This window comes from Cystoisospora suis, assembly GCF_002600585.1.
Source record: "Cystoisospora suis strain Wien I chromosome Unknown contig_2397, whole genome shotgun sequence".
Lineage (NCBI taxonomy): Eukaryota > Apicomplexa > Conoidasida > Eucoccidiorida > Sarcocystidae > Cystoisospora > Cystoisospora suis.
This window is the reverse complement of record NW_027155196.1, coordinates 1-10,477: the sequence shown is the minus strand read 5'-3', so window position 1 is coordinate 10,477 and position 10,477 is coordinate 1. Positions and strand designations below refer to the sequence as shown.

At 42.0% G+C, this 10,477-nt stretch overlaps 2 protein-coding genes across 2 annotated transcripts; one reads left to right on the top strand and one right to left on the bottom strand.

Moving 5' to 3' along the window:
* Positions 1–4,369: 4,369 nt before the first annotated feature.
* On the bottom strand, positions 4,370–4,923 carry CSUI_005001 (uncharacterized protein; the record flags this gene model as incomplete). Its single annotated transcript, XM_068065182.1, has 1 exon — positions 4,370–4,923. A coding segment is annotated over exon 1 (408 nt), but the record flags the coding sequence as incomplete, so codon positions are not given.
* Positions 4,924–6,481: 1,558 nt separating this feature from the next.
* On the top strand, positions 6,482–9,823 carry CSUI_005000 (zinc finger protein; the record flags this gene model as incomplete). The annotated part of the gene is made up of 2 exons (XM_068065181.1): positions 6,482–8,334; positions 9,284–9,823. Coding segments are annotated over exons 1-2 (891 nt in total), but the record flags the coding sequence as incomplete, so codon positions are not given.
* Positions 9,824–10,477: the final 654 nt, after the last annotated feature.

Sequence of the window (10,477 nt, the reverse complement as noted above, 5' to 3'; positions counted from 1 at the left end):
GAAAAAGAAGAAGAACGAGGAAGTCGATACTCTACTTGTTGACTATCACGAGTGAAAGCTACATTCTTTCTCTTCATATCTTCCTTGTCTTCATCTTCTCCCCCTGTCCTTTCTTGGAATGAGATAGGAGAAGAAGAAGGAGAAGTCTCATGCAGTCTTTTTATGCTCTTCTTCTCATCCCTTATCTCACCAGAAAGAGATGAGATCTTCCTCCTATCCATTCGTTCTTCAATCTCTCTATTCCTACCTTCTTCATACGGAGACCCCTCAGTCTGTAACCCTTCACACTCCCTCACTGCTTGTTCTTCTCCTTCTCTTTCTTCTTCGTCTTCTTCCTTTCTCCTGTCTCCCCCCTCGAATGGAGAAGAGGTATGGAGAGATTCACGTCCCACATCGCGATGAGAATGCGGGAAAAGATACCTTGTCGGAGAGGCTTGTTGAGAAACAGTTTCGGAGAAGAGCTTTCTTTCTTCTTCTTCTTTTCTTCTTCTTCTTTCTGTATAATACCCATGCCGAAGAAGAGAAGCTCCTTGACATCCCTTGACTATCGATGTAGTAGTCGTAGTAGTACTTGTACGAGCTCGGTGTCGATCAGCAGGAGTGCCATACCGAGGGAGAGAACAAGAAGAAGAGGAAGGAGGGGGAGAATAACGAGTACAAGACCCCCCATGAAAAGAAGAATGAAGATAAGGAGTCGATGAGGAAGTAGAGAGCAGCACATGAGAAGCTCTGCTATAAGAATGTAAAGAAGGAGTAGAAGATGAAGAAGAAAAGAGAGAGGAAGAATGAGGTGTAAGATAACCTGTAGACGAATTCTGTCCTTTATTATGGTGTTGCTGACTGTAGAGGAGTCGCACCTTATCTTCATTTTCTGCTCGTTTTCTTTCATGGCGATCTTCTTCTGCTCTCCTTCTCCAAAACTGGTCAAAGATAGGAGGCTTCTTCTGTCCTAACGGCGAGAGGCAGGGGAAGTGTACAGGCCTCTTAAATTTCTTATCGTGATACAGTTGACAAGGAAAGGATGACAGAGGGATAGATGCCTTCGTCTTCTTCTTCTTCTGAGGAGGAGTCGTTGCTTTGGTCGTCGTAAGACCTGAACCTCTTCTTCTTTCTTCTTGTTCTTCTTCTTTCTCCGGGTTTCTAGATTCTCTGGTCTCAGAGGATCGTGGTGGTGGACTTTTCTCTTTCCTCTTCTTCTTCTTCTCATTTTGCCTCGCCTGTAAGAAGGGACAGAAAAGAGTCGAAAGTGCGTGCGTAAGACTGAGAGAGAGTTCTTCTACTCCTATCTAATTTCCTTCTGCTGGATCAACATAGAGAGGGAGAAAGAGCTTGCAACAGAGAAGAACAACAAAAAGAAGATTACGACTGACTACTCGCAAACTTCTTCCTAGCCCTCCTTGACTCTCCCCGCGATCAACGGAACACACTGTCTTTCATTCTCATCTCTTTCTTTCTTTCTTTCATTCTTTCTTTCTTTCATTCATTCTTTCTTTCTTTCTTCTCTATCGCTCGCCACCTCCCGTCTTTCTCTCTGTGGTTGTTTTCGCGGGTGTGGAAGGGGGGAGAGAAGAAGAAAAAAGTTTGAAGTGATGGCGTATTGTAAAGAACAGAGAAACAAGAAGATAAGAAATATGTCTCTTTCTTTTATGATAGAAAGCTTCTTCCATACAGAAGACTTCACGATCATTCCTTTTCGCGATGAGATAGAGGATCTTTTCGAGAGAAGAAGACGTCTAGTACGGAGGAAGAAAACTTGGTAAGTTGCTCTTCAGTGATGCCGTACAATGAGATCTAGATCACCTAGAAACCCCATGACCCCTACTAGTACTGCGTCGTCAGGTGTATGTACACCTTGTCGATACAGGGTAGAAGGATTGCCTCATAGTTTAAGTAACGGGGCGAAGATCCTCTTCTTTTCTATCATGTGATCTTTTGAAATAAAGAAACCGATCTCTTCTTTTTCGATGTACTGCTGAAGATAAATCGATCAGACACCTTCACACAAGCTACAGCCTAGTCTTTTCAGCGACGAAAGACGAGAAGCTTTTCTACGGGGGGCTTCGCAAGGTCCGTTGCTAAGTTATCTTCTCCCTTGAAGGAGATTTCATACTGCTGGCTAGTTTCTTCTCATTCCCATGAACACCCTCTCTCTATCTGTCTGTCGTCTTTTCTTTTCTTCTTTCTTTCTCTTCTTTTATTTATTTCTCCCTCTTCGTTTTCCCCGTCCACCGTGCAGTTGAGCGATCAAGACAAAAAGAAAGAAAAGGAAGGAGAATCACAAGGGTGACTTCTTGTCCTTGAGCTCGCCTTTTTTCTCTTTTCTTTCTTCAAAGAAAACAGAAGAAAATGCGAGTGAGTTTCTTGAGAAAGGATATACATGTCCATAGAAGTAGATCTCCACTTCTTCTAGATAGGTCTTGCATAGAACTCGGCTGTATCTTCTTCTCCGAGAGTATCTATGTAAATACGTTGTCTTTCTCTCCCTCGCTATGTGCCGATACATTCATGTATATATAGATCGATATATAGAGAGAAAGAGACTTTATCCCTCGTCTATTTTACACCTCTACTACTTACTCCCTCCATACATGTCAATATATATCCCCGCAACTTAGCCTCCCCCTGTGTTTTTTCTAGGAGTTACCCCGCAACTCACGACGAGCTTGCCTGGTCTACACCAAGTCCGCGAGCACATAGAGAGAAAATGCGTTTAGCTTTCGCACCATAAGTCTGCTGTTACGCCTCTGCTATTCCTCCTTCTACTCCAAGGTATTCTCTATGCTTTCTCGCCCTCATGAAACAAAGGAGAGTAGAAGAAATCTTGCCTTTCTTCCTGTGAGCTCCATCGTCATCGCAATGGATGTATCTTCATTATATAGCTAGCACGACAGAGCTGCTGCTCGATCTCTCCCTCTCTCACTACTTGGTCTACACAGGATAAGATGGAGAAAGGGAGATCTACTTCACACACACTTCCTTGTCTCTTCATCTAGAGCTATTCTCTCCAAGATACGCCCGGGAAATCGCGAGAAATCTCCCACTCTCACTTCTTATTCGCTCGCATTTTCTCCAATTAGAAACCCAATCCAGACATCGAGTGAGGTATTCTTGTTGTAGACATTCTTGGCAGGTGTATTTGCACCAGAGGAAAGACCCGATGGATGATCTTTTCTTTGTCTGTTTGAGTAAAGAAGACACGTCGATCTTCTTGTCGTGGCTGTCTTAGATAGAAAAGATATTCTTTAAAGGACAGGGAGATTGATAGCTAGATGATTAGGGAGATCAATACACCCGTGGAAGCCTGGCAACGATTCAGCCTTATCTGAATTATATCCTCCTCCTGTTTCAAATATCTTCTTTTCTCTTACGAGGAAAGAATGAAAGAGGGCTAAGCTAGCTTTTCAGGAATGAAGAAAGACTTCCCCTGTGAGTCTCTTCCTTGGCGTTGGCCATGAGGCTAGCAGCGCGGGGATGACGATCGAGGTGATAGACTTATTTAAGAGGGCTGTCGATACTAAGCTAGCCGAGACAGTCGATGCTGATCTAGCATCGTATCAAAGGAAGAGAAGGAACGGACCATCGATGAGGTCGTTTGAGAGGAATTTTCATATCACCTCAATCAGCCACTCTTCACTTCTTCTTCCTTCTTTCTTCTCCTCCTCCTGTATCTTCTACTTGGGTATATATTGCTAAACCCCTGACGACTCTACGTGTCTTCATGTGCCTCTTCTTTATGTATCCCTTCAACTTGACTAGTCTCTGGTAACCTTTCTTTCATTCTTTCTTTCTCCTCCTAGGGAAATAATCGACATCTCTAATAGACAGGGTTAGATATACTCCCTTCAGAGTCTATCAAGAAGAGAGATAAGAAAGTAGCAGAAAAGAGACAAGGCTGCCTGAGAAGAATAAAGGTCTCTCCTGTTTTAGAGATATTCTCAACTGAAACTTCCTTGACGTCATCCAAACACCTGCTCCTATAGACGACTCCAAAGGGTCAGCTTCTCGGGTGTACGTACACCTGAGAGTGTATGACTCAATCAGATGTGTGTCTCGACTGATGTAAGAGAACCTGAGACTCGTCAAGAAGTAGATTCTCTCTTTTCTTTCCTCTCTTTCTTTCTACCTCTCAACGCGTCTAAAAGTGTAACGATAAGTCAAAGAAAGCAAAGATTCCCCCTGGTACTCCCGATGAATCCTAAGGTGAAGAGTCGACCTCCTATTCCCTTATCCTTGCTCTAAGAAGACACCCTCTATCTATCTATCTTGTATCTTACTTTCTTATCTTCTTTATCAGCATCTCTCTTGATCTTCGTCTTCTCCTCCTCCTCCTCCTTTCCGCATCGAGACTGACTACTTCTCTCTCTGGGACATTTCTTCTCTTTCGAACCAGAGAATGAGAGAAAAGAGGCAGACGAGCAAGAAGAAATCTTCTTGTGAGTTGACTTCGAGGGATTTGTGCTTCTTTTTCTTTTGTCAGGAAGAAGAGAAGAGCAGCTTGTTCTCTCACGGGAAGGCCGATCCCGGTCAGGTGCTTCACTTTCACACGAAGAAGAAGAAGATAGATTCTTCTGGAGACGATCTAAACACAGTCGAGGTATGAACGGACGTAAGATAGATTGACTCTTGGGAGATGAGGTAAAAGAAGGAGAAGAGGCTCCATTCTCTGTTCTTCTGCTTGTCTCTTCTGTCTCCTCTCCTTTGATAGGAGAGAGGGGAGTGCACGAGGGGGGGGAAAAAGAAGAAGAAGACATCTCTTTTTTTTCTTCCTCTTCTTTCATCTCTTCAGAGCCATCGATCTTCTCTTCTTCCTCTTTCTTTGAAGTAGACGCACTTTCAACCGAAACCTTTCTTTCTTCTTCCTCTTCTTCTTCTTCGAGGGGTGCGGGAATGTCTTCTGGAAAAGAATGACTTGCAATTCCTTCCTTCTCGTGTTGAACAAGAGAAGAGGAATCGCCATCGGCAAGATTTACCTGAGGAAGAAGAGGAGGCCTAGAAAGAAGAGTGGGGTCATGAGAAAACGAAGAAGACACTTCACCTGAAATATTTCGACTTGAGTCCATCTGCACACTTACAAGAAGAGCATCTAATAGAGCACCTCCTTCATCTTCTCTTTCTCTCTCTTTACTCTCTATAGGGAGATCTTCTTCTTTTCCTCCTCCTCCTTGCGACAAAAATGGCTGTCTTAGATTTTCTTGGTCTTTGTCTTCGTTCTCGAGTTCACACTGTCCTTCTCTGTCTCTTCGTCTGTCTGAGTGAGAAGAAGCTTCTCTTTCCTTCCTTTCCTTCCTTCGGTAGTCAATGGAGGAATTTTCTTCCTCTATTGCCTCGACCTTTTCAAAAGAAGTAGAAGACAGCATCTTCTTCATCTCTTTCTCATCGCTCTCTTCCTCATCTCCATCGCTCTTCTTCTTCTTGTTCTCTCCCCCCTCTTCTTCTTCTCCTCGAGGATGGTCACGAGAGAGAGGAAGAGAAGAAGAAAGGCTTTCTTCTTCTTGCTCTTCTCTTCTCATCTTCACCATGACGGGGGTTTCTTTCCTTTCTCCGCACCATTCATTGTATAGAGCGAGTCTAAAAGAAGCTAAGAGAAAGCCTCACAAATACCTTCATTCTTCTCTGTGAATAGCATTAAATCTCTTGGCCTGAGAGGCTCTTCTTCTCTTCTTGATCAAATGTAAAGGGAAAGCTAGGTCATTCGCGCATCCACCTTCTTCTTCTTCTTTTTCCTGCTCTTTTTCTTCTTCTATCTCTTCTTCTTCTTTCCTGTCCGCTTCTGCGAGAGAGGAAAGACTGCAGACGAACTCTCCATCAATCTTCCTCACGAGAAGAAGAAAAGAGGAAGAGAAGAAGACGACGAAGAGGATAAGATGAAGTGGCTCTCTCCTTCGGGTTTCTTCCTAACTCTTATGTCTTTCTTTAGAGGGGCATATCATTACGAAAGCTTCCCACTTCTTTCTCTGTGAAATCTTTCTTTCTTTCGTTCTTTCTTTCGTGCTCTTCTCTCAGTGACCTCTCTTCTTCCCGGAGAAGAGGAAGAGAAGGGAAGAAAGAAAGAAAGAGAAGAAAAGAAGAGAAAGCGGAAGTTTCTATCGCTCTTCGTAGGTTCACGTTCTCTCAAGAAAGAAAGGGAAAGGAGAGAGAAGAAAAGTGTTACGATTTCTTAGGACCAAACACGCACACGCGTGTAGCGCCGCCTTCTTTTCTCTTTCTCTCAAACGGCTCTTCTCTCTCTTTCTCCATTTGAATCAATTAGACCTTTTCTCAGTCTCATCTTTCCTTTCTTCTTTCTCTCTTCCTTCAAACGTCGTTCATTCACATGACTTGGAGAAGGAAAAGAAAGAGAAGAGAAGAGGAGAGAAAGGGTATCTCGCTCTTGTCAAGTTCCATGGATGAGATGCAGAGGGAAAGAGAGAGATAGACATGCTCCTCCTCTCCGGGTGTATGTACACCAGGTATTGTTCTACTACTGTTCGATGTCATGGCGAAGATGAGAATGAATGAAGGATTGAATAATTCTGTTTTCTCTTCCTTTCGCTTCTTCTTTTTTCTCTCTTTTCTGTCTTTCTTTATCTTTTCTTTTCAAGCATTAGCATAGAAAGAGAGATTCTTGCAGAAGAAGAAGAAGGCCAGCTGTCTGTTTTGCTTCTGTAGGCTCGGGGAGATTTCTCATTTCTTCCTTTCATTCATCCAGACTTTTTCTTCCGTATCTCTCGATCATTCATCGTCATGTCTTTCTTCTATACATGATAGATCACAAGCGCTTTTCTTTCCCAGTCTACGTGGCTAAAACGAACCTTTTCATTCAAGACAAGAAAGTAGAACGAAAAGATAGACCATACAGTCGCCTTCTTCTTTTTCTCCAGTTTTTTTCTTATCTCTGTCTCTCCTAGCAATTTCCTCCATTCATTCCTTTCCCGGGGCTTTCTTCTTCTTCTCCTCATCCTTTCCGTGTATGCTTCGTACTCCCTTCATAGCTTTCTTTGCGAGATTTCCTTCTTCTTCCTTTTCATCTTCTTTCTTTCGTCTTCTTTCTACTACGATCATTCTCATCTCTTCCCTTTCTCTTTCCTTCTGAAAGATCCTTCTCCCCTCTTAGTAGAAATAGATGTACATACCTATCTATATTGGTCTACATCTATTTCTTTATCTGCATATACCTGTATATACAGCCGACAGGAAGAGAGTGGAGAAGGAAGTAGACAACTACTTTTGCGTTTGTCTCTTTTCTATGCTCTCTCGTCAACTACGGAGTGATCTTACCAATTTCTCTATCTGTAGATCTCTATCTCTATTTCTGTGTATGTAGTTAAATAATTAGGAACTAGCAGGCTTTTTTCTGTTCCCTTCCTTTTTCGTGCAACTTTTTTCAGGTGTATGTACACCCGGAAGAAAGAGCTCATGCTATATGACTGACAGACCCTCACTTGTTTTTTTTCTTCAAGTCTCTTGTATCTATCTATCTCTTCTTGTTGACATTTCTATCCTTTCAAGGAAGAAAGATGAGCTAGGAGAGAGTACTACTCCTACTATTCTTTTTCCTTCTTTCGTTCATTGTCTTAGAGAAGTCTTTCTTTCTTTCTCATCTCTTTCTTTCTTCCTTTCTTTCTCATTTCTTTCTTTCTTTCTTCTTCTTCTTCTGAAGAAGAAGTTTTTCTGTCTTTTTCTATTTCTTTTTTCTTTGCGAGCGAAAGATGAGATTTTGAACTGAGTGTAGTTACCTTTTTCTTTTCATCCTCCAGAGGTCAAGACAGGTGAAGATGATCGGGTTAAAACTTCAGGGAGGTGGGGTGTACATACACCTGAAATGACTGAGAAAGACGGACAGATACCTTCTTGAACTACCCTGTTATTTCTGTAGTTCTTTTCATCGTGAAGAAACAAGAGCGAAAAGGAACATACCGTCTTTCTTTCTTTTTCAGCACTCAGAGAGAAGAGGAGATTCCAGAAAAGCGAGAGAGAAAGAAAGAAAGAAAGGACCACATCAAGATGGCTTCTTCTCTTTCTTCTTCTTCTTTAACCTCTTCATCTCCCCCTCATCTTCATTTCCAAGATGCCTCTCTTTCTATGGTCCTCAATGGCTTAACGGCAGGAGAGAATCTGCAGGAAGGGAGTAGAAAAGCTCTGGGTGAATTAGGTGGCGCCCTAGGAGATTTAGGCCATGACGAAGACGACTCTTCTTTCTTCTTCAATTTCTTCTTAGCTGATCCGAGGATTTCCCCAGGGCTACACAATACTCTCTGTCTCCTTGTCGCCACCTGTCTCTTTCTCTGGTCCGTTCATCTCCTGAGGAGACTAGTCTATGCAAATAAACTCTACAAGCATTTCCTCATTCAACAGGTTAGGAAAAGAAAGAAACAGTAGGGAAAAAAGACACGAAAAAGACATCTTTACACATGCAGTCTTTCTCGAAGAACGTCTCCTATCCACATCTGACCCACCTTCACTCCTATCTATCTTCAACTATCTGTCTATCTATCTTCAATCTATCTTTAATCTGTCTATCTATCTATCTTCAATCTATCTATCTATCTATTCTTAATATATTTCTTCATTCATGACGAAAGAAACTCAATTCTCATCTTTGTCTCTTTGTGTTTGGCGGTGTATATCTGGAGTTGGGGTGTATGTACTGCGTAGTGTTGAGAAAGCCGTGTAGTATATCTGGTATGTCTTGCCTATACATCTATGAGATGTCTAGACAATACATACTCAGTACATACATTTACATAGAGATAGAGAGATATTTAGCTAGATACTTATATGTCTATATCTATTTCTCTATCTGTCTCTAGATGGTAGACACGCCGACTACGTGTTTATGAGGAGTGATGACACCGTCCATTCTCCTTCGCATATCCCTCATAGAGATAAATAGACAGAAGATGCATCCTAGCTAGATAGAGGAAAGATTATATATAGGTTGAGGACTATGGATTATAGACAGGGAGACTCTACCTACGTAGGTATGGCGTATAGGCATATGCATGTCTTCGTACACATGAAGATTTATGCATACCTGTATTCATTCGTCTCTATCCTCACATTCACTATCTTCATATACGTACCTCCTCTCTATCTTCAATCTATCTGGAATCTATCTGTCTATCTATCTTCAATCTATCCATCTTTCTCACTCTTTCTTTCTTTCTTTCTTTTCCTTTCTATCATCTCTTTCTTTCTTCTCTCCTTCTCCGTGATTGATGTCTCATGCACTTCCTTTTCTTTCGTTCTTTTTTGACCCAACCCCCATTGTCTTCTTTTCCTTTTCTTGTTCTTTGCCTCGTAGCATCCTCTTCATCTTCGAGGTCTAGGGTGTTATGCAGATGAGCTGCAATGCCTCTTTCGAATTCACTTTGAGAAGATCGTCCAGTCTCTCAAGCCTTCCGCCCCTATTGTCATTCTTCGGGTTACTGTCCCTGTACAAACCAAAGCCGTCTCTCTTCTCTCCTTTTCTTCTTCTTCTCCACTTTTGGGTCAGGATGTGGATCGTGATCGATCAGAGAAAGAAAAAGAAAAGAAAGGAGGTAGGAGAGATGAAGAAGAAGCACAAGGAGAAAAGAAGAGAAGTGCAAGTGTAAGAGATGAAGGGGAGAGAAGAGAGAGAGACGAACACATCCGGGGAGAGGAGAGCAACGAGAGAAAGTTAAGAAGAGACAGAAAGGCCAGTGGTATGGGAGCAGGAAGAGGAGATGAAGAAGAAGAAGAAGATCAAGAGAGAGAGCAAGAAACAGAAGAGGAAGAAGTTGTCGAAATTTTGATCGATGCTTTGGAAGAGTCGATAGTCTATGTCTATTGGGATGTATCGATTGACGCTCTCCAAAAAGCTGTAAGGATTTTCTTTTCTCTCTTTCTCTTCTTTACAGAATGCGGTGTATCTCTTCATCTTCGTCTCTTTCTATACACATGATAGGCGTGTGTTGTATGTATCTATCTTGATGTATGTACAGTCGGGGAAGGATCTTTGAAGTAAAGCGGCGTAGAGCTTCCTTTCTTCCTTAGTGTTTTGGAAGTCTCTTGTTGCATGCGTCGTTAAATAATTTCTCCTGTCCATCCCTTCATTCTTTTCTCTTATCCAGAGACTCATCCACTCCTTCGTTTTCTATCTTTCTTCTTCTATCTCTTCATTAACGGTGTGGGTGTCTCTTCTTCTTCTTCATCGTCATTCTCTCTCCACTTCTTCTTCTCCTTCCTCACGGTGTTTAACAAACTGAGCTCATCTCCTGGATTACACCTTCTCTCCATATGCCCCCACGTATATATCTACACTTACTACATATATATATACATACACATACATATCTATAGATATCTATCTCTATATATGTATATATATATATGTATATATATAGAGAGATGTTGTATAAGTGTCTGCATGTCTATCGATATGCATCTGTGTATATACGTATGGCGAGCAGGAATGTTTTCGTATAGACACCGAAGTAGTAGGTAGATACGTGTATTTATTGTCTACAGGGGAATG